This window comes from Lipophrys pholis (assembly GCF_963383615.2).
Source record: "Lipophrys pholis genome assembly, chromosome: 9".
NCBI lineage: Eukaryota > Metazoa > Chordata > Actinopteri > Blenniiformes > Blenniidae > Lipophrys > Lipophrys pholis.
Window position 1 is genome coordinate 1,070,749 of NC_137639.1, and position 24,318 is coordinate 1,095,066.

The 24,318-nt window shown below is 45.8% G+C and overlaps 2 protein-coding genes across 5 annotated transcripts in view; one reads left to right on the plus strand and one right to left on the minus strand.

Annotated features, from left to right (window-relative positions):
- The window catches only part of znrf2b (zinc and ring finger 2b), a 36,684-nt gene extending 33,783 nt beyond the window's left edge, over window positions 1-2,901 (plus strand). The window contains exons 3-5 of the mRNA XM_080472215.1: window positions 866-971; window positions 1,951-2,028; window positions 2,113-2,901. Of these exons, the coding sequence (XP_080328341.1) occupies window positions 866-971; window positions 1,951-2,008 (164 nt within the window). The 3' untranslated portion in view covers window positions 2,009-2,028; window positions 2,113-2,901. The remainder of the gene's footprint in view (window positions 1-865; window positions 972-1,950; window positions 2,029-2,112) is intronic.
- Window positions 2,902-6,195: 3,294 nt separating this feature from the next.
- Window positions 6,196-23,943, minus strand: nod1 (nucleotide-binding oligomerization domain containing 1). Of its 4 annotated transcripts, XM_080470995.1 has the most exons (13): window positions 23,813-23,943; window positions 20,383-20,649; window positions 20,125-20,299; window positions 17,284-19,096; window positions 15,885-15,968; window positions 13,483-13,566; window positions 13,304-13,387; window positions 13,119-13,202; window positions 11,630-11,713; window positions 8,571-8,654; window positions 8,404-8,487; window positions 7,042-7,155; window positions 6,197-6,949 (listed from the first exon to the last, which is right to left on the minus strand). In XM_080470995.1, exons 2-12 carry the CDS (start codon window positions 20,557-20,559, stop codon window positions 7,083-7,085), a joined length of 2,826 nt encoding a protein of 941 aa, XP_080327121.1. In that variant the 5' UTR covers window positions 20,560-20,649; window positions 23,813-23,943; the 3' UTR covers window positions 6,197-6,949; window positions 7,042-7,082. The 4 variants fall into 4 exon arrangements, 3 of the variants coding, with proteins under 3 accessions (XP_080327119.1, XP_080327120.1, XP_080327121.1); XM_080470993.1 differs by having other exon boundaries at window positions 6,196-7,155; XM_080470994.1 differs by having other exon boundaries at window positions 6,196-7,155; window positions 20,383-20,580; window positions 23,813-23,939.
- Between the last annotated feature and the right edge of the window lie 375 nt (window positions 23,944-24,318).

Consider the following 24,318-nt stretch of genomic DNA (forward strand, 5'->3'; position numbering starts at 1 on the left):
CTATTGGTTGTTTACACTGTTGTTGACACTGTCTGGTGTTTACACTGTTGACTGTTTACACTGTTGTTAACACTGTTGGTTGTTTACACTGTTGTTGACACTGTCTGTTGTTTACACTGTTGGATGTTTATACTGTTGGTTGTTTACACGGTCGGTTATTTACACTGTTGTTGACACTGTCTGTTGTTTACACTGTCTGTTGTTTACACTGTCGTTGACACTGTTGGTTGTTTACACTGCCGGTTGTTCACGCTGTTGTTGACACTGTTGATTGTATACACTGCCGTTGACACTGTCAGTTGTTTACACTATTGTTTACACAATTGGTTGTTTTCACTGTTGGTTGTATACACTGTTGTTCACACTGTTTGTTGTTTACATTGTTATTTACACTGTTGTTCACAGTGTCAGTTGTTTACAGTGACGTCGCCGCTGACACGTCATTGTTGCGAGACATTCTCAGGAGTCAAATTCACTATTTAGTAACACAGTAACGCAGCCTGCTGGTGAGAAAGTAACAGTAATCTAATTACTGTCTTTGCCAAAGTAATCCCTTACTTTACTTGAAAATAGTAATCAGATTACAGTAATACAATAGTTGCCCATCAGTGGTAGTAGGTGCTGTAGGAGATTAATCAAAGTGAAGAGACATGACAGCGTAGCTGCAGCTTTTCCACCAAGGGTTAAAGTTCCTGTAAGGTCATAGTGATGATGTCATGGAGCCGTAATGTTCAATGTGTTCAGTGTATTTAACTGTAAGGAAACACTGAATGCTGATTTGTCCAGAAGAAGACATTTGTATGTTGATTTTGCTTGAAGAATAGTTTGTTTCCCTGACGGCCCTCGTGCCTCTGCTGTGTTACAGAAGACGTCCTGACCAAGGATGCCGGAGAATGTGCGATCTGCCTGGAGGAGCTGCAGCAGGGCGACACCATCGCCCGGCTGCCCTGTCTCTGCATCTACCACAAGAGGTCCGGAGCTCGCACCATCACTTTCAAATGTCTTCGCTTTACTGCAAAATGTTTGTGTTAGTCCTGCAATAATCATCAGAAATACATTCGTGTAAGTCTGTGAGCGAAAGCTAAACAAGATATTTTCTCTAACGTTTTGTTATATTTGTTAGCTCTCTGTCCTGAAAGAAACTCTCTGACTCGAGGAGTGAAGCTTAAATCTTCAACTTGAAGATATAAAACAAAAAACACTGAACAATCAGGAGTCAACTGGCCGAGGCCGAGGAAGAAGTACTGCTGGTGTGGTATGGACTCTGAGAATGCAGAGTAGCAGTTTGTTCATAGAGCTCCAAATGAAGTCCAGCCTCCCGACTGTAAAACATGGCGGAGGTATCATCATGCGACTGAGCTGCTTTGTTGCTTCTGGTACTGGCGGCAGCAATTGTGTCAGATGTATGGATGTAACAGCTCTCATTCATGATGACGCTGTCTGTGGTGCTGAGGAGGGCGGGATAACGTCTTCCAGCCTTCAGGTTTGTTCTTCAGAAACAAATGAAAATGAAATAAAAGTTCATGTACCAGCAGGAGGTCAAAGGTTAGATATGTACCAGCAGGAGGTCAAAGGTTAAACATGTACCAGCAGGAGGTCAAAGGTTAAACATGTACCAGCAGGAGGTCAAAGGTTAAACATGTATCAGCAGGAGGTCAAAGGTTAAAGATGTACCAGCAGGAGGTCAAAGGTTAAAGATGTACCAGCAGGAGGTCAGGCAGGGATCAGCACAGAACCTGTTGTTGATTGTTGAGATGATGGGGCGTGTTGTGTTATGGCAGCTGCTGAAAGTAACTAAACAAAAGTTACTGCTGCTGACCTGCTCTGCTGATCTCACTGGATCTTTCTTTCAGTCTGGGGACGTTTTTCATTTCTTTAACTTCCTGCAGTGAGACTGAGGACATGGGTTCATGGTGACGTGTCCATGTTGTGTTCTTGTCTTGTGTGCAGCTGCATCGACGAGTGGTTCGGCGTGAACAGGTCCTGCCCGGAGCATCCATCAGATTAAAGCTTTTTCTCTTTACACTGGTAAAACCTGGTAGCTGCACATCTTTTAGAAACGATCACGAAGCTGGACGAGCGGTGGACTGATTCAGGTGTTTTCTTCTGCAGGTACCCACCATGAGAGAAGACGTGGATCCAGTGAGACTGTTGGACACTGTGACCCCCCCCCCACTCACCAATAATGTAGTACCACAGTGTGCCAAATCTCATTCAATCTTCAGGGATACAAATCTTGTGTTTTATGTTTGAGTTGCACATTCACTCTGGACTCAGAGCACGCAGACTCATCAGCGCCCCCACAGGTGGTGGCGGAGACCTTCAGATTTTACGGCGGGACAGGTGGAGGAGATGATGGTGGCGGGGAGTAGTGAGGGGAGTCTCCCAGTGCCTTGTTGTAAGAGACGCCCAGCACAACGAGCGCGAGCCGAGCCGGAGCTGCACCGCCACCATCTCACCAGGAGGAGCAGCAACGCGCCACATCGTAGCTCCTCCCACGCTGCCCCCAGCATGGTGCCAATCAACTGTGAATTCTGTCTGATCAGTGCTTTCAATCATCTCCATGAAGAGGAGACCCTCCGACACTCACCAGCCGCAGCTCGCTGGTGCCACCTGGAGGACGAACGGCTCACTCTTGTCACCGGAGGACAAACTGCTGTTGATCCTCTTTTTGTCATAAATATATTTTCACATACTAGTGACATTGAGCTGTGTGTAACAACTGTAAAAAAAAAAAAATCTGAGAAAATAATTAGATTGGCACTTTTTCAGATGTGCTTTAGAGTTTTAAAATTGATCACATGTCATCTTTTATAACAAAACACCCAAAATGATCAAGATTAACTTCATTCAGACAATAAAATAAAGCGTTAGAAGGCGTCTGAGAAGAAGAGTGAACCTGAATGTCTCCTGCTGTTTGCTATTTATGTCCAGTGGCAGAGTTGAGTCCATCCGGTTCTCACCAATAACTGAAGATTGTGATGATCCCATTCTTACTTGTCAGGCTAAATGGACTCACGACACCACCTTGTGGTACAAAATGGGGCTGCACATCAGGTAACCATGCAACAATATTGAGAATTGCAATAATATATTTAGATTAAATACAAACCCTCAGGAGGATGGTGTGAATGTCTTTCTGCTTCGAGATCTTTTTACCAAATAACCGCTCTTTCTCTCACCTCTAATTCACACCAGCTGAGACTGAGCTGTTCAATCCCATTGTTTCTTCACGCATGCTTGTATTTCAAAAAAAGAAAAAGGTATTCATTGGTTAACCATACTAGTTTGAGATATTTGGAGTTCTGTCATTTTGTATTTGCAGAGCAAGCATGCTCAGTGTGAAGCTGAATTTAAAATGGTTATGTTCATGACGCCTGCTGCTATCACCATCAATTCTGGATATAAATTTACATTATATCTATATATATACATATTTATATCAGTGGCGGCCACCAGGGCCTGAAGGCTTCTCTGCAGGCCTGAGAAAAAGATCAGAATCACAGACTGATGTTGATCATATTTTGTCCATGAATACTTCTTAAATAATTCCAACCCGTCTGTCTGCTTCCTCTCAAAGTTTCTCCTCTGACTGCTGCTTCCAGACTGAACTTCCATATTAAAGCTTTTAACCAATCACAGTTCAGCCATCACCTGTTGCCGGGTAAAGAAATCTGCATGATATAGATTGTGCAGCCCGATTCCGAAGTGGTTTTACAACTGGGGAAGCATCGATCCGATATCTGGATCAAATATCGGCCCGACACCAGCAAAATATATGGATCACGTACCGGAAAACGTAAGCTGTACCTGAGGCAGTCCTTTCAGCCTGTTGCTCCACCAGCGAAGCACAGGGTCTGCTGCCTGGAGGCTTTTCAGTCTGGAACGTTTGTATATCTGCAGAGTGAATGTTGGTGGTACCGCTTTTCTTTTCTACATTGGAAGGTGTACTGTATATATGTTTCGGCCAAACATACTGATCAGATCGTATCAGGGGAGACTCAGCATGTGAAGCGAGTTTCTTACCTACAGGGTTAAAAATCTCTCCGCAAATTCAGGTAAGAAATTCACAACACACATAAAACATTTTGTACTTTGAGGGAAATCAATAAAAAGTGTGAAACATGAGGTAACTGTGTTCTCAATACAACAAAAAAACTATCAAATCCAAGAGGACTAATGTCTGAAGGCCTGGTACTTCCAGCTGACGAGCAGGAATCAGTGTTCCGTTAAAGAACTAACTGCAGAAGCAATAATGGGAAGACTCCATGTTGTTTTGTTGACCTTGTCCTGGTATTCCAGGCTGTGCTCCACAAACACAAACCCGTGAAGAGAAGTCGCTCTGGCGGAGGAACCTTTGTGGGTTCTAGGTTCAGGAGGGTCTGGGGGGTTGTTCTACCTCACCCCCGATCAGAAGCAGGGTTGGACTCTCCTCTTGTGGCTCAGCTGGTAGAGCCAGTCATCTCTCAGTCGGAAGGTTTCAGGTTCAGTTCAAGACACTGAACCCCCAAGAATTATTGTGTGAATGTGTGTGAAAGGGTGAATGTGATTAAACCATGTAAAGTCCTTTGGGGGATGCTCAAGCAGCGCAAAAACACAAAACAAATAAACAATCCATTCACCATTTCCATCCCCGAACGCAGGGATCAGCAACCCATGAGCCTCGTCCCACTGCAGTACCAAGCAGTACGGCAAGGCAAGGCACACCCAGACCCAACTCTGGAGCCGGTCCCCCCACAGACAGGACAGGTAAAATGTAGGCCGGTTGTGAACGGCGCAGGTATGTCATGATGCGGGACCCAGTGGCGCCGCCAGCCAGAATCCTGTACGCAGCATGCGTACCATCACCTGTTGCCGGGTAAAGAAATCTGCCTGAGGCCTTCAGGTTCAGTTCTGCAGGCGTCTGCAGTGTAAAATAAGAGTCGGTCACGCTGCTGCTTCAAACAATCAGATTTTGATATTGACAACTCAGGACCTTCTAGAAGGCCTAGGGTGACATCAGCGTATTCCTGCCCTCTGATTGGATGGTCAGGGAGTTCACTCTCCAGCGCTCGCTGACTGCATCTGGAGCAGCTGCATGAACTAAATATAGTTGGTTGGGTTGAGATGGGCTGTGCATACTATGAAATTGAATCTTGGCGCCACCAACAGGGAAAAACCTTGTTCTCTGTGACACAGTGAAAACATTCTCCTTGTGAACTGGAGGTCCAGCTCCTGCTGAAGCTCCGCCCCTGCTGTGACTGAGGAGGAGGTCCTGCTGAAGCCCCGCCCCTGCTGTTACTGAGAAGAGTGTCTGCACTCTGTTTCAGTGGGGAACCGGTCTAAATGGGTCTTAGGTTGCCGAACCCTGACCTAACCACAACCAGAACAGCAGGAAGTCTCCTTGTCCGAGTCTGGTTCTGCAGGTTCTGCAGGTTCTGCAGGAATTGAAATTGTTGGGGGGCAGGGGGGGTTACTGAAGACTGAAGGGACATATTCCCTCACTCAGGACTAACGGGACATTATTCTCCCACCCAGGACTAATGGGACATTATTCCCTCACTGAGGATTGACGGGACATTATTCCCTCGCCAAACGGTAAGAACGTTTCACTGTTATTTTAGTTTTTCATTGGGAGCTCTGTCATGTTAAGTCTATGTACAGTTTTAGTCCTTTGAGGTCAGGAAATGTTGTCATTTTTATGGAAGTTTGGAAAGCAATAGAATCAACCTGTAAGTGTGTGGATCCGGAGTTGGACCCACAAGATGAAGTTCTGTAATTCTGCCACATGGTGGCGGTGTAGGACAGGCAGGTCATGGAGGTGGATCAGTGTTGGTAGCTGTTAGAGCACAGACATTATAATGTCCATGTAGAGGACAGGAGCTGGCTGAAGGACATCACTCCAACAGAAGTGATTCATCCTGTAAAGAAAGGAAATGTCACTTATCTCTACGTTTTATTTATCAGAGACGGGAATCTAATATTAGTGAGTGATCAACCCCCCCCCCCCCCCCCCCCCCGCAGCACAGAGCTTTTACAGTCTGTTGATGAGTTTCATCACTCTGATCCTCCGGCTCACACCCGGGTGTTGAAACTAGTCACTTCCCGTCTGTGGACATGCCTTACTACATCTCTAGTGTGCATCATCATCACTCCTTCCTTTTGTTTCTGAGCTTTTCCAATTTCTCTCCAGAATAATCATCCATGACACACTCTGGACAGATCTCCAGTTTTATTGATAAAGGGCCAAGTTCAACACGTTACAGCTTTTAACTGTCTTCAGATGAATTAATGGCTGAATATTGTCTGTATGTATTTCTGAGATTAAAAGAAGACGGCGCTGAGCCTGACGAGCTGCAGGCTTCTTTTACCAAACACAATAAAGGGAAAACCTTCTTTGGTCACAATCTACAGATATCGGTAAGAATCTTTCACAAGTGAGGCTGAACATGACGGCGTGACGCAGAAGTAATGACACTTCTCTTCAGAACACCACCACTCAGGTTTCTGGGTTTTCATGCGCTCGGTGCATTGAGGAGTTTATTCTGCTTGAGTGGGTGTTTTAACAGGGAGCCATGACGACCGGGACACGAGACGGCCGTCCATTTGTGTCCCTGACATGCCGGGTCCTGCACACGCAAAAGTTTTATAGTCCTGAGACTCCAGGGAGAATCAACATCAACATCTCGTTTCCACCATAACAGATGAAACTCATGTTTAGAATACAAGAGAAAAGGATCAATGCCCATCTGGAGCAGTTTGGTGTCTTGCTTTAGTCTTGCTCAAGGACACTTTGACATGTGGTCACAGGGAATCAAACTCGAAACCATGCTACCCACTGACCCACAGCAGTCCAGGTTGCTAGAATCCCCCAACAAACAGTAGAAATGGTTTCAAAAGTCCCACGGTGAAGAAATCTAGCAGAGCAGAGCAGCTCCAAGTCCAAGTCCAAAGGTTGTTGGTTAAAATCCTGTAATTACGATGAAGAGTGGTGGAGCAGTGGTGAAGCAGTGGACAGGCTCAGTGGGGCCCACAGTGTCCGTTAACAACATCAAGACCCACATTTCATCAACCGGGTGAAGAGTTTCCTTCCTGTCCTGGTCTCAGTGGAACCTCAGACGTTTCTCCGACACAAACTCCTCCTCCTCCTCTCCAGAGAGCTGGTTTCCCTTCACGCTGCAGGAAGACATTCAGGGAGACATTTAATATTCATATTGTCCCATCAGGGGGGCGGGGACACTGCAGGAGAAGGGAACTCTGGGAAATGTCCCTGTTCTCTCCATCAAATCTGCATCTTAGTCTCAAGCTGAGTAAAAAAAGCAACACACTGAACATAAAATCACAAACTGTTGTAGAACATCATGTTAGAATGTAGAAACCAAACATTCACAGTCCTGGGAAAAGTGTTCAAGTCATGTTGGGCTTGCAGTATTTAATTGGACAAAGTGTGGAGAAGTGAACATACACATGAGCAAACGCAACTGAAAACAACTGATCCTGGAGTTAACATGAAGCAGGTTCACTGTTCACTAAACAACAAGCTGCTGCTTCCTAAATAACATGGGAAGTGAGAAAAATACCTGAATACTCACGGTATCACTGGGAGGTGCTTTATGGACCGACCTGTACTCAAGAGACGAACCTGCAGCTCTAAGATGTGAAACGACTCAACATGGGAGGCACGGTGGGGGCAGCATCAGGATTTGGGGCTGCTTTGCTGTCTCACTTATTAACATGAACAACAGGAGAACATTCTAGTGGACAGACCACCAAGTTGGATTGTTATTATGGTGACTGTCAAAATAAAACTACCAAGTTGGATTGTTATTATGGTGACTGTCAAAATAAAACTACCAAGTCCAGGAGAACATGGACTGGGAGTCATGACACCAGGGAGGAAACTTTGTTCAGATTGGCTCTACTGAGCATGTGCAGAGGAACTAGTTACTACTTATTCGAGACCAAATGTTTTCACCATGGGAGCCGTTTTCAAACAGGCTCCGGGCACCGTTGCCGTGTAAACAGACACCAAAACACAATGAAGGTTTTGCGTTTTCACTTTAAGTGTTGTGGTGAAAACAGGACGTTGGTGTAAATCTGCACCAGCAGACGGTGTATTGAGGAATAGTTAGAAAAACGCTAAGCTATGATATTTACCTACTGGAAACCAAAATATTGAAAGCGAGTGGCACTGAACTGCTTCAATACTGCCACCAAGTGGACGACGGAGACATGACTCTATTTTTACATTGTGTCTCTTTAACGGCTGTTTTCAAAATACCAGATGCAGATCAGATGTGATTAGTGACGGGTCTACTGGGGATATTGCTCACTGTGCACATCCTCCTAATGGACATAATTCACTCATCCTGGTTCCTGGATGAAGAAAGTCTGCAGGGTTGGACCCTCTGAACTGATCCTCACCATATTTCTTTGAGCCGAGTGTTGAGAAGCAGAGCGCCGGCGAGCTGCCTCATCCCGGCCACAGTGAAGCGGTTGCCGATTAACCTGCAGACAAACACAGCAGAGCGCCGCCTCAGCGCCGGTGAATGACGACTTCCTGCTGGATGAAAACAGACATGTTTGATTACCACAGGTGGGTCAGGCCGGTGTTCGCTCGGACCAGCTCGGCCAAATGCGGCGCTGCATCGTCGGTCATCTCATTCTGCACCAACCTGCAAGAAAACAACCAGCGTTTAGAGAAGAACAGTCAAGATGAGCAGAAGTTCCAGTGAAGCAGACTGGGGTCGGTAGAAATGAAGAGCAGTCGCTCTATTCAGTGCAACGTTGTCACAGTGCCAACATGAGCATTTCTTGTTGAGTCCTCCGTGCCTGCAGGGGTCAGTGTTGATCTCCAAAGCTCATTAATGCACACTGTCTGATGACATCCAGGGCCCGGTTGTTCTAAACTGGTTTATATTAACCACTGCTTAAGCTCTAACGGTCGGTTAAATCCTTAACCCGCCGTTAGCTAAATATGCGTCGTTCATCCCGTTAGCTAACGTCACCGTCAAAGTTAACAGTGAGGTTACCGTCACTGGTTAACATCCCTGATGCCGCTCCGCCCAAGGCTCCGCCCAAGGCTCCGCCCAAGGCTCCGCCCACTTTCAATTCTCTGTTCTTCCACATTATGTCTTGAGCATTTCCGTTTACCGGAAGCGACATGGTGCTGAGGCAGCGCAGTGTTTTATCTGCTCTATCAAACTACCATAAAACAAACTACCATAAAACATATCAAACTACCATAAAACAAACTACCATAAAACATATCAAACTGCCATAAAACATATCAAACGACCATAAAACAAACTACCATAAAACATATCAAACTACCATAAAACAAACTACCATAAAACATATCAAACTACCATAAAACATATCAAACTACCATAAAACATATCAAACTACCATCAAACTACCATAAAACATATCAAACTACCATAAAACATGACAAACTACGCTGCTGCCAGGATATTAAAGTGGAAGATGAAAACTGAGCTGGATGATCAGACGAGGCTTCATGTTGCCTCATCCAGGGTTTCCTCTACATTAGTTGTTCCTAAATCTCCTTCAAATTTCTCTCTTTTCTTTCCTCCAGCAGATCTCCAGCAGATCTCCAGTAGATCCCCAGCAGATCTCCATCTTCCCAGCAGATCTCCAGCAGCTCTCCAGCAGAGTCCTGCCCTGGGCCCCAATCCGGCTCCACAAACCACCAAGCAAGGAGGTTGTCCAGGATTTAGAGGGTTTTCACACTTCATTGTATTTTGCAGCAGGATGTTTAATTAAAATTTACTTTATATTGACATTATCATTTTTTTTAGTACTAATTGTGTAATTGGGGAAAGTCCCACAATGCAACAGGAGCAGGAGAAGCTGTCAGAGCCGTGCTGTCGGGGGAGGGGGGGGGGGGGGGGCTGGGAAAAGTCCCACAATGCAACAGGAGAAGCTCCTGGACATTTCACACCACAAGGTTTCATTATAATCTGATTGATGTGAGATTACAGACACTTTCTGGAGGAATTCGGGTCCAAGCACTTACAGTCCAAAGGACTATATTGAATTTCTAAAGATTATCGTTTGTTTGTTGTTTAAATAAAGACATTTTTCATCTCGGAACCACAACAAAGAAAAACTTCAAAGTTTCAAATTAAAGGTAATTCTGGGGCCCTGCTCCGGCCTTTTCTCGGCTTGGCGGCTTGGGTCGGGGCCTGGGGCCCTGTGCCCTTTATCCTTCTCTTGTGGGCCCCTCTTGCCTGGGGGGGATTCCTGTCTGCATTCTCCGCCTGGTGCTTTCTGGGCGGGGGCGTGGCTCTCTGGGGTGGTTCGCTGGGGTCTCCCCGGGCCTGGGGGGCTGCCGTCTGCCAGGGTGGCGGTGTCCGGGCCCGATGGCCTCGGACCCCGGGGTGTCGTCATGGGTCCCCCCACAACAGTTCCGGTCACACCCAGTGGACAAACCACACACACACACACACACACACACACACACACACACACACACACACACACACACACACACACACACACACACACACACACACACACACACACACACACTTCCACTCCTCACTAAAGGTGATTCTGAAGTTGCTTGTTCTCTGTCATCATTTGCTCAAACTTTACAAATCATGTTCCTCTTTTGTTGTTTCCTCTTTGTTAATTCATGTTCCTGCTTCATCTTACTGTCTAGATCAGGGGTGGGGAACCCTGGTCCTCAAGAGCCGCAGTCCTGCCTGTTTTCCATGTCTCCCTGCTCAAACACACCTGAGTTATCATGATGAACCCTGCAGAAAGCTTGATAACGAGCCAATAATTGCTGTCAGCTGTGTTGATGCGAGGACACATTGAAAACGTGCAGGACTGCGGCTCTTGAGGACCAGGGTTCCCTACCCCTGGTCTAGATAGAGCTGCTCAGGCTGGTTAATCTAAGAAATCATCTTACTGTCTAGATAGAGCTGCTCAGGCTGGTTAATCTAAGAAATCATGTTCCTGTCTAGTTTAGAGCTGCTCAGGCTGGTTAATCTAAGAAATCATCTAACTGTCTAGATAGAGCTGCTCAGGCTGGTTAATCTAAGAAATCATCTTACTGTCTAGATAGAGCTGCTCAGGCTGGTTAATCTAAGAAATCATCTTACTGTCTAGATAGAGCTGCTCAGGCTGGTTAATCTAAGAAATCATCTTACTGTCTAGATAGAGCTGCTCAGGCTGGTTAATCTAAGAAATCATCTAACTGTCTAGATAGAGCTGCTCAGGCTGGTTAATCTAAGAAATCATCTTACTGTCTAGATAGAGCTGCTCAGGCTGGTTAATCTAATAACAGTTGGAAAGTATTTGGATCAGTGTGATAACTGCAAATAATATATGTAGTACAACAAGGATATTGTTGTGCACAAATGTATGAAAATCTCATTTAAAATGACTTTAATTACAAACTGCTGCGCTTGTGAAGCATCGGGAAGGAAACGAGGTTAACATTCAGCAAAGACTGTTTTCATGACTGCAGCAAACACTTTCTTTTTCCACATATAAACTGTAAAATACTCAATAAAATTAGTTAGTTAGTTAGTTAGTTAGTTAGTTAATTAGTTAGAAGTACAAATGTGAAAGTACAGAGGCTTCAGCATCATAGTGTCGGTACTTGTGAGCAGCGTACCAGAAGATCCTGAGGGCGGAGTTTTCCCTCAGAGCCTCTGCGATGCAGCGGCCTCCTGTAGCTGTGATCCCATTGGCTGACAGACTGAAACACAGAACCAGGACAGGCAACATGAAACCGCTGAGTGTGGATTCACAGGCTTCCCTTCCAGGCCACGTTCACACCACAACGTTCACACCACAATGTTCACACCACAATGTTCACACCACAACGTTCACACTACAATGTGTCACACCACAATGTTCACACCACAATGTGTCACACCACAATGTTTCACACCACAATGTTCACACCACAATGTTTCACACCACAATGTGTCACACCACAATGTTTCACACCACAATGTTTCACACCACAATGTGTCACACCACAATGTTTCACACCACAATGTTTCACACCACAATGTTCACACCACAATGTGTCACACCACAATGTTTCACACCACAATGTGTCACACCACAATGTGTCACACCACAATGTGTCACACTACAATGTTCACACCACAATGTGTCACACCACAATGTTTCACACCACAATGTGTCACACCACAATGTTCACACCACAATGTGTCACACCACAATGTGTCACACCACAATGTTTCACACCACAATGTTCACACCACAATGTTCACACCACAATGTGTCACACCACAATGTTTCACACCACAATGTTTCACACCACAATGTTCACACCACAATGTGTCACACCACAATGTGTCACACCACAATGTTCACACCACAATGTTCACACCACAATGTGTCACACCACAATGTGTCACACCACAATGTTTCACACCACAATGTTTCACACCACAATGTGTCACACCACAATGTTCACACCACAATGTTTCACACCACAATGTGTCACACCACAATGTTCACACCACAATGTTTTCAGAATTTTGTTCCAGAAAAGTTTCACATTGACACGGCAAAGTTTTGAACAATGTACATCTTCTACGCTTGTTCCTGTTCAGAGTCGCAGGATCCCAGCAGGGAACCGCTGAAGACAGTGTAGTTTTCATGTTCAGCCACTAGTGGGTGCTGTTGTTAGTCTTAGTACTGAAAGTACACACACACACACACACACACACACACACACACACACACACACACACACACACACACACACACACACACACACACACACACACACACACACACACACACACACACACACACACACACACACACACACACACACACACACTGAGCCCTAAACATGAACACTGGGAGAACATTCTGGTGGACAGACCACCAAGTTAGATTGTTATCACGCTGACTGTCAAAATAAAAGTACCAAGTTGGATTGTTATTACGCTGACTGTCAAAATAAAATGACCAAGCTTGATTGTTATTACAGTGACTGTCATAATAAAACCACCAAGTTGGATTGTTATCACGGTGACTGTCACAATAAAACAGCACCATTGTCATGTAACCCGACGCCAAAAAGCAGTTTTCATTGAGGTGGAGTGACGCTGCTCCACCTCAGGTTGGTGAGACTCGGGTGGTTCCTCAGAGCTTCAGAAAACGCCTGGGCTCCGTCGTCACCGATGCTGTTGCCCCACATCCTGGAAGCATCAAGAAGCAAATAGCTGAGAAGTGAAGTCACCAGCGTCGCCTGATCACATGATACGAAACCTTCTGGACCAAAGGCGCTACACTTTCTTACCCCACGTCAAATATTGAGGCGCTCTTCTGAATGGCGTGGGCCAGATGGCGCCCGCCCACACTGGTGATCTTGTTCTTCCCTATCCTACAGACAGAACGACAACATGAGACGGTCAATCATCACTAGTCAATAATAAAATAACTGCCATGGTACTTTTACCTGCATGCAGACAAACATACTTGACGACTCGTAGCCTGGGACATTCCTCGATAATCTGAGCCACCAGCTTGGCTCCAGCATCGCTGATGTGATTGTTGTAAAGACTGAGGAGGACAAGTTTAGAAAGTCTCAGATTATTCATCCAAAGAGTCATTTGTTTAGGTCTGAATCTCTCCTCACAGTCTGTTTGAACCTTTTCAGTTTCCAGGAATCCTCCAGGCAAACTGCTGATGCCTTGTTCGGTCACCAATTGGGCGGCAAATAACTTTTTTTTATGGTATCTCAGGAGGTAAAAACGCAGCTTATGTGGACTTGAAAGGTCCCAACAGCTCAGCGGCTGAGCAGAGAGCAGGTGCTGCACCAACACTGAGGCCTGAACACAGTATTATTAGCTCAAGAAGCAGGTCCAGTCCATCACAGGCTGCTGAGGCCCAGAAACACACATTTCTACATCAGCAGGATCTTTCCTGTCAGAACTGACATGGCAACAAGTGAAATACCTACTTTCCTTCCCAATCCAACACCACGTCTAAACCGTCGCTATGCTGAGCAGGACACGTCCGTCTTCAGGAAAATCTTCATGAAACAAGTCGATTGGCTCCGAGGTGAAAAGATCTAAACTCTTCAGTCCGAACCGGCACCGAGTGAACATCTCAAACATTCGTTCAGAATGAAGGAGGAAAAAGACCATATGTCACTTGTTTTTCTTTAATATATATTAAGATTCCCACAGTCGGTCTTTACAGATCCAAAATACACTGGAGGCAACGAGGGGCTGCTTTATAAATACGTGGAACCACATTAAAGAGTCACAGTACTGTTCTATTCCATACCGTCACATACTGGCCCGTCCTGCTCCTGCATATTGGAGTTACAAGAATTCATAACTGAAGCAATCAGCTGGTTTACTTTCCTACGGACAGTCAGACTTTCTTGGAGACATGCTACAGAATCAGTCAAGAAATGACAACAGACATTTCTAAGTTTAACATTTCAAAATAGATTTGAACAGTTTTGTCTTCGTACAATTAGACCTGTGACCAGAATAGATTTTGCTAGATGTTATATTGATGGTCAATTATTACCAATAAACAATGATTGTCAACATTTAACTACTAACACCTTTACTAACTCCTTTAGGAAGCCTCCTATCACCTTTACTAACTCCTTTAGGAAGCCTCATAACACCTTTACTAACTCCTTTAGGAAGTCTCCTAACACCTTTCCTAACTCCTTTAGGAAGCCTCCTAACACCTTTCACTAACTCCTTTAGGAAGCCTCCTAACACCTTTACTAACTCCTTTAGGAAGTCTCCTAACACCTTTCCTAACTCCTTTAGGAAGCCTCCTAACACCTTTCACTAACTCCTTTAGGAAGCCTCCTAACACCTTTACTAACTCCTTTAGGAAGTCTCCTAACACCTTTCCTAACTCCTTTAGGAAGCCTCCTAACACCTTTCACTAACTCCTTTAGGAAGCCTCCTAACACCTTTACTAACTCCTTTAGGAAGTCTCCTAACACCTTTCCTAACTCCTTTAGGAAGCCTCCTAACACCTTTCACTAACTCCTTTAGGAAGCCTCCTAACACCTTTCCTTAACCCCGTGATGTCATCCAGAGGTTAAGGTAAAGTCAATCATTAAGGAGTTAGGAGGGACAATTCACAGAGTGGAGTCTCTTCAGGTACTGAGGCCGATCACAGAGTCTCTTCAGGTACTGAGGCCGATCACAGAGTCTCTTCAGGTACTGAGGCCGATCACAGAGTGGAGTCTCTTGTCATCCTGCTTGTTTGGAGAGGAGCGATGAGGAAACCAAACACTTCAGGATTGTTTGTTTTCCTCTTGGCAATATGGCGGTATATGGAGGCCGGCTAAATTATCGAGTTCATTTTCATTTATCGTGTGATTAATTGATTTATTGATTATCGTCCCAGGTCTAGATACAATAACCAGATATAGACCGAACATAAACCTGTGGCACGCCGGCCAACCAGAGCGTTCAGTCTGGCAGGTGAGAGCGTGTAACTCTTCAACAGAGATAAGATTCACTGGGCTGATTGTTCTCGTCTCTTCAGGTCGGTGCTGCTGCTATGACAGCTAGCTCACTGCTAGCCACGTAGCATCCTAAAGGCTGGAACAGGAAACAGTTGGAGTACGGTGTTTGTTTGATGCCTTGTTCCATTTTGCAGCAGGAAACATTGGATTGGCTTCGTACTCTTTATCTAAACGATGTAGACAAAGCTAGCGCCTCCCTGATGAGTCCCGCTCCAGATCAGATCGGCCCGCTGGTGGAGCCTCAATATATTCTGCAGTTATTTACATGTTTAAATGTCCCCACTTTTTGGGAATTGTGATCACATGTCAGACTTTTCTGACAGAATGTTCCGTTTTTTGAGGTTTTAGGTCTGTGAAATAAAGTACTCACCCCAAAACCTCCACAACTTTGTGTTTACACAGCTCCTCAGCCAGAACCTCCATGCTGCTGTCCGACAGGTGATTGACACACAATCTGAAGGAAAACACTTTCATTAGACACACGCAGAGTTAAGGCTGATTCATACTCCATAAGACCAAGAAGAAGGTTCGGCACTGTGGGTCCCGCCCAACAAAAGTATGTCATTTTCAAATTTGGTTGAGCGTTTCCAACCATCCAGTCGGAGCTGCACTGCCGTGTGCTACACCTTCCAGCTCGCTAATGACTATCACTCATATTGGAATCCTGCTTAGCATGAACCCTCGCTACGACATGAGCTCATTAACATGTTGGAGGGCAGACAGACGGGGGACATGAACCCTCTACCTTGAGATTGAGAGTCTCATGCTCTACCTACTGAGCTGGACGGGGGACATGAACCCTCTACCTTGAGATTGAGAGTCTCATGCTCTACCTACTGAGCTGGACGGGGAACATGAACCCTCTACCTTGAGATTGAGAGTCTCATGCTCTACCTACTGAGCTGGACGGGGGACATGAACCCTCTACCTTGAGATTGAGAGTCTCATGCTCTACCTACCGAGCTGGACGGGGGACATGAACCCTCTACCTTGAGATTGAGAGTCTCATGCTCTACCTGCCGAGCTGGACGGGGGACATGAACCCTCTACCTTGAGATTGAGAGTCTCATGCTCTACCTGCTGAGCTGGACGGGGGACATGAACCCTCTACCTTGAGATTGAGAGTCTCATGCTCTACCTACTGAGCTGGACGGGGGACATGAACCCTCTACCTTGAGATTGAGAGTCTCATGCTCTACCTACTGAGCTGGACGGGGGACATGAACCCTCTACCTTGAGATTGAGAGTCTCATGCTCTACCTACTGAGCTGGACGGGGGACATGAACCCTCTACCTTGAGATTGAGAGTCTCATGCTCTACCTACTGAGCTGGACGGGGGACATGAACCCTCTACCTTGAGATTGAGAGTCTCATGCTCTACCTACTGAGCTGGACGGGGGACATGAACCCTCTACCTAGAGATTGAGAGTCTCATGCTCTACCTGCTGAGCTAGCCGGGGGCGGTATTACTGAAACAGTTCAGAGAAATGTGTTTCTGAAAACACCAAGAAACAAGCTGCAGTTATAAAGTTAAAAAGCCGCTTCAAAGAAGTGCGCCTGCCGTAAGGGGTGTGGCCTGTTGTGAGGGGACATGGCCTGTTGTGAGGGGTGTGGCCTGTTGTGAGGGGGCGTGGTCTGTGAGTATGAACTCTCCTGCTGAACAAGCATTTTTTTGGGCAGCTGGCTGAGGTCACAGTTGAACTTTTCTTCTTGTTCTTACGGGAGCAGCAGGAGCCTTTATTCAGCAGAGAGTCAGAAGCCTTCTTACCTCACCACGGTCATCTTACAGAACGAAGGCCGGAGCTGCTTCACTCCGTAGTCGCTGATGTTGTTGTTGTCCATGTCGAGGCCCAGGGGTTTCCGACGGTGCTGCAGAACAAAGTTTATGGCGGTGCAGTCGCCCGAGTAGACGTTACAGTAGCCCAGCTTGATCAAGCCGGCTGTGATGCCTTTGGCCGTCATCTGGGCGATGTCCTTGCTCCCCGTCTCGAAGATGCACCTCAGAATCCACAGAAAGTTGGGCAAGACGTGAACTTTCTTGCCCTCATCACCGTTGTAGTGGGGCAGGCCCCGGAGGTGGGACTTGACACCGGTGGACAGGTAGGACTTCAGCAGAGCTCGTTTCTTCTTTAACAGCGGCGGAGAGACGAGGTGCTCCATCAGGCCGCCGTGGGCCTTGGACAGCAGCCCGCACAGGAACAGGTTGATGAACTGCAGGTGCTCGGTGGTGGCGAACGGCTTCCTGTCCTCAGCTCTGGAGGAGCCGCAGGAGCAGACGTCAAAAGGCAGACAGGACGACTCCCTCCTCCTGCTGCACTCGGTGAAGAACCTGAGGATGCTGCCGGCGGCGCTCTGCTCATCCAAGACCAGAGCGAACGCCGCAAGAAAGGACTGCAGGGTGACGTGGAGGAACTCAAACGTGGCTGGACGGTCTCTGGCCTCAGACTCGCTAACAGATCGAAGAAATCCCAGCAGCAGGTCCTCGTCGGTGAGACCACAAGCACCGACCTCCTCCTGGCTGCAAATGAAGCTCCCTTGCGCGATGCTCTGCAAGGCCAGCTTGGCGAAGGCAGCGAGCGACCTGAGGCCGGTCCTGAAGGTGTCCGCCGTGCAGCGGACGCTCTTCTTTGCCAGTGACGGGGCGGGCGAGGTCAGTCGGCTGAGGAAGACCTCGGACAGCATCAGGAAAATGTCGGTGAGCGTGACGGACATCTCGGGCAGATGAAAACTGTCGTGTATCATGTGCAGATGACGAAAGCTCTTGAATATGATCCAGCAGAAGAGCGGCGTGGAGCACAGGCCGCAGAGGTACGGGCTGGCGTCCAGCTGGACCAGCACCTGCTCCTGCTGCTCCTGCTCCTTGAAATGCAGGTTGATGTAGGTTTTCAGTTGAGCAGAGGAGAACCCACGCAGAACCACTTTCTTCTTGATCACTCTGCTCTGGAGCTCGATCCCGGACCGCGACGTCAGAACCTTCTGGGAACCAGTCAGCAGCTTCCCACAAAGCAAACTGAGGAGCAGCTGCAGAGGGCCGGACTTCTCCTCTGGCGACACCACCTCCGGAACGTCCAGCGTCTCCAAGTCCTCCTGAATCTCGTCGTAACCATCGAAGGTAAAAACCACCCTTTCCGGGAATCGAAGGATGTAGTGGAAGACCTCGTTATCCGGGTCGTGGTCCGGGTAGCAGTTGTACTTGAACAAAAGGTCTCTGAGGGAGATCTGCTGCGCATCGTTGAAGATGCTGAACATCCGACAGCGAAACTTGAAAAAGAAGATGGCGCTGGTCTGCAGCTCTCTCCTGGACCACAGGTTCTGCAGCTTCTGCAGGAGGATGGACTTTCCCACGCCGGCGTCGCCCGTCACGTAGATGATTTCACCCTGGTGGTTGAAGACGGCGTGGTCTCCCAGAAGCTGGTTGAGATTCTCCAGGAAGCCCAGACTTTCATTGCAGTCATTCAGCAGCTCCATCACAGTGTCGGTGTAGAGCTCCTCCAGCCGCGTGTCCTCTCGCTGCCCATATGACATGATGAAGCTCGTGTCTCGGCTTATTTCATGTCTCAGCTTCTCACAGTACCTGCTGACTTTGGCAGAAAGCACAAGGTTGCTCGTCATTCATTCAGGACCACACATTTTATCCACTGTGATAATAAACAGAAAACTCCAGATGTAAATAACTCCAACATGTCTGCTGTCCTTCAGTTTTACAAACTGAAACTCCACATTTATCCTATAAAACTGATTAAAACAAAGCTGAGCGTCGCAACATGGAGCATCAAGTCTTTGTAATTGGACACCAGACCCTTTGGGTTTGCTTGCTGCTCCTGTCTCTGAAGCCATGTGAGCTCATGAAGGACAGAGCAGCACCCAGGAGCTCAAGGCTTCTTTCCAAGAGGAAACAGTGCAATATATCTATACCCTTCCTTGTTGGCTGTCACGCTGGAGGTTTTTACTACAAATCCTATTTCCTGTTTCTATTGGCTCCCTTGTATACATCTTTATAGTTTTGATCCTTACATTTATAGATTTGATGTCCTGTCTTCCTTCAAGGTAAAAACACACTGAGGGTTCAGGATCATCTGCTGGAGGCAGATTCAGGTTTCTGGTGACTTATCTTTGATAATACTTTCTCTTAAGGTTAAGCTGGGGGAAGGTGCGTCTCCAGGTACTTTCATCCATACCAGAGAGGTCAAAGGGCAGAGCCCTGATGCCCTCCAGGCTGCTGCTTGGACTCTGGACTAATAATCCTGCTCCGTGAAACAGAGGAGATGGAGTCCACTCGGTGCGATGGACAGACGAGTGGCCAGCGCTGGTTGCTGCCCGACGTACCTGACAGCATTCATGGGCCGGACTGAGTATCTTCATTTTTGGTATTTTAACCTGGAGTCACTTTAAACATGATTTCAGAAGATGAGCACGTTCCTCTGATTGGCCCAAACGGATTTGAAGTAATCCTCAGACCCAAACAATCAGCTGGTCTGTTTGAAGACGGGCTGGTTTCATGTGCTTCAGTTTCAGACTGAAGGCTCGATGCAGACACACTCAACACTTCCTGCTACACTGGTCCATCCCTTCTCACGCCGCCTGCTGCAGCAGGACGTGGGAGACTTACTGGGGTCTGTGTTGACCACCTCCATCCTCATCACGTCATGGCTCGGCTGGTAGTTGATCTCCTTCAGCCACGGCTGGAGGTCGATGTACGCGTCATACACTTTATAGATGATGAAGATCAAGTATTCACAGGCATCGTCTCCTTTGCTTTGGACGACCTCCAGGATCTTACGCACCTGGAAGACAATGGAATCTGTTTCACTTCAAGTTTGAGGGTATTGAAATAGAGTAAACGTGGACGGGGTCTGGTTTTTCCGACCTGGTCTGTCTTGGTGGCAGTTTGCTGAACGATCTCCACGTCCTCGTCACAGAGGAACCCGGCGGCCTGCAGGTTGTCCACGACGCACTGGAGGCTCCTCAGCCTGGACACCAGCAGCTCTCGGTGGCAGGTGAGGACGCTGATGAACGACACCCTGACTTCCTCCATCGGGCCCATGTTTCAGCTCCAGAGTCTCCGCTGCAGAGCGGTAGAGCGGCAGGTCTGAGCGCTTTAAGAGATGGCCTCTCCCTATCCTGTACTTTAATACTGGAAGAAAATAAGAGTGCAGGACCATCAGTGTTAGAAGGTGCTAAATCCCTGTCCTGGACCTGCTGGAGCAATAATCAAGTTAACAGCAGTTCAAAGCAGAGCTGACCAGATTGTCTGAAAGCTCTAGAAAACGAAAAGCAGGCAGCAAAGAACCGACACACTCCTGATCAAACTCCTGAACAAACTCCTGAACAAACTCCTGATCAAACTCCTGAACAAACTCCTGATCAAACTCCTGAACAAACTCCTGAGGCCAGTTACAAAATTCTAATCACTTGCATTTCCACTGCTGGATCTTAAGAAGGTTAAGTAGAGTTCCAATATGCAAAAACAAGAAATGAGAGCAGGAGACAGAGCATATTGAGAAAGTAATAGATTCCATTTTCAATTCAACTTTATTTATAAAGCAGCACATGCAACACAATGATTTCTAGAGAAACCTAACAAAACCTGCAGAACCAGACTCAGAGGAGGAACCTGCAGAACCAGACTCAGGAGACATTCTGCTAATACAGTGAATAATTTCTGCTTTGAGTTGCTCCAGCTCGAGTTACCAAACCAGGCTGAAGGTCTTCTCTCAGTCCACGACTTCATTTCTGTGGCACTTTGTCTCTAACGCTGTTATTTTAATGTTTTAGGCCTGTAATCCACTGCTTTGATATTTCCATCTTTTGTCCTTCTACCCTTTGTCTCATTGTGTTTGCTCTGTCCAGCTTCACCTTTTGATTCATACTTTGAATGTCTTTGTTGCTGAAATGTCCTTCACACACAGTCTTGGTTCAAATTCTGCTTCAATAGCAAAGTTGGAAAAACATGATTTTCCACAATGAGCTCATAAGAGAAGCAATGAAGTCACTGAAAAGTAAAAACTTTCACATTTATTAATTGTAAATAAGAACTTTTTTGTATTTTTATTCAGATTTCACGCAGTTTTTGGCATCGATGCACAACCAGTTCTATGTTTAAATCATTAGTTTTGCTTTCATTTCATCTGTTAAATGGGACTTTCAGTTCTTTTTATGCCGTTTTACTCCCAATGGTGAATATTTTTCTGCTGTTTGACAAAAAGCTGCTAAACTAACTCCCTTTCTGTTGTTGGCAGCAGGATCCCATCATCATAAATCAACTGCAGACTCACTAATACCTGTTTGTTTTGACCTTTAACAAGCTATTAAAGGCTCCTGGTTTATTTATCGTGAACTGTCACAGCGACTCACAGCCTTCATCCGCAGAGAAAACACTTGAAACTAAAGCAAAAGCATATTACTGGAGTAAAGACATCCGGTTTAAACGAAAGTGCCTATTTACATCACGTATTACGGTAAAGCTGTCAGAAGCCTTGAGGACCCTCATGGTGCGTTCAAGTACATCTCAGTTGCAAGCATATTTCATAAAGACAGAACTGTACAGGCGTATTGTAACAGAAAATCATCAAAAATCTAATTGTTTTCAGAAAACTTCACCAGATTCTTATTCTACAGGCTCCCAGGTACCTGTGGCTCAATTTTCAACTAGGATCACTGTAGCATTTTCTCACAATTACACACTGAATTCAGAACAATATGCGTTACTCTACATCCATAAATTCAGAAAAAATCTAAATGTTTTCAGCAAGTTGCACAACATTCTGGTTCTACAGGCTCCCAAGGACCTCCGTGACAATTTTCAACTGGATTCACTGCAAGATTTTTTCACAATTACTGAAATAAAATGCAGCCTATGGATACAGAACTGGAAAGGTTTATTGTAATGAAATTCACACAAAAATCTAATTGTTTTCAGCAACCTCCATCACATTCTTGTTCTACAGGAACACAGGTACCTCTGTTTCTCATTGTCATCCTTTCCTTTTGCAGAATTTGGTTTCTTTTAACCATTTTTGCTTGTCCTCCATTAATAGGAGTCCAACTCACCTGGTCATCTCCATCCTCTCTGCAGCTCATTGGTCAAGCATCTGAGAGTCTGTATCCGTTTCTCATGCTGGTCTGCTCTTTGTTGTTGTTGTCATCATTTCTAAATCACATTTTTTATTTTAACCTTTGGCTGGTTCTGGTCCACGTGTTCATCTGTCTACTGTATTTTGATGTTTAGGCTATTCCATAATTCTTGTCATGCCTCTGCCAACAACAGGTACAGACTCACAGATCGTCACACTGACTGGTAAACAGGTGATGACCAACGAGCTGCAGAGAGGATGGAGGTGACCAGGTGAGTTGCCCCTCCAAAAGAATCCTTTGTGATAAACCTGATCTCACTTTTAGCAAAATATCATATACACTGCTCGAAATGTTTCAACCAGCAACCTATATCCATAGTATTCAAATCACTGTTATCATCATACAGGATCACTTTAAAGCACTGCAGCAACTCCAAAGCTGTGAAGAGCAAAGAACTCAGGATTGAATTTGATCTGTAAATTGTATTATAGAATGACTTTCTCTTGCAGGATTTTTTTCTCGTATACCTGAAATGACTGATGTGAAACACCGACTTTTGTAGGCAGACATAACTCAAACCTCTTGCTATGTTAATGTCACCTGTCACCCGTTGTATTAATAAAAAAGTTCGAATCAAGTGTCGCAAAAAATAAAAAAAGACCAGGTGAGTTGGACTCCTATTAATGGAAGACAAGTAAAAATGGTTAAAAGAACCAAATTCTGCAAAAGGAAATGATGACAATGAGAAACAGAGGTACGTGTGGGCCTGCAGAACAAGAATGCTTGCAGTTTGTTCAACACATTTAGATTTTCTATTAATTTATGGATGTACAGTAACGCATATTGTTGTGAATTCAGTGTGTAATTGTGAGAAAATGCTACAATGAATCAATTTGAAAATTGACCCGCAGGTACCTGGGAGCCCGTGGAACAAGAATGTGGTGAAGTTCGCTGAAAACAATTAGATTTTCTCTGAATTTCTGGTATAATACGACTGTACAGTACTGTCTTTATGATTAGCGCTTGCAACTGAAGTGTACTTGAACGCACCATGAAGCTCCCGTCGGATTCTGACAACTTTACCGTAATACGCGATGTAAACAGGCACTTTAGGTTAAACCGCGGATGGCTTTCCTCCAGCAGCTTGTTGAGCCCAGCAGCAGTCAGACCGGAAGCACAGAGAAAAGTTAGCTGGAGCGCAGATATACTCAGATTATTCCTACCATTGTGTCGAGTGAAGTCCAAACTGCCCCAGAGTAGAGAAAAGGAAGTGACTGATGGAGAAGTCGTCCTCATTTGGTGGAAATGTTCAAGTTTTTAATCTGAGGAAGTGAAAGCAAACAGCTGACTGCGCTGCGTTCAAGGAACCTCGGAAAAACAATCACTTACCAAACAGCATGCTGGAAGATCAAATACTCCAAAGTAGAAAGTAAAACTATTTAAAACAGTATTAATGAAACATAATTAATCAAAGTATTATTAATAATACAGAGCACGATATTTTGTCCCAGTCCAGGTGGTCCTAATGTTTAGAAGCACCCTGTCCTCCCCCACATTCTTGAAAATCATATAATCATGTGAGCCAACACCCTTCACAGCATGCAGATATTTCCCAATGGGATCTTTACCCACCCCATATTCCGGGAATGATTTTACTGAATTCCCACAGTGTATATTGATCTCCGGGGATGCCAATTCTTTATCTACACATTCCTTCCACAAGAAGGAA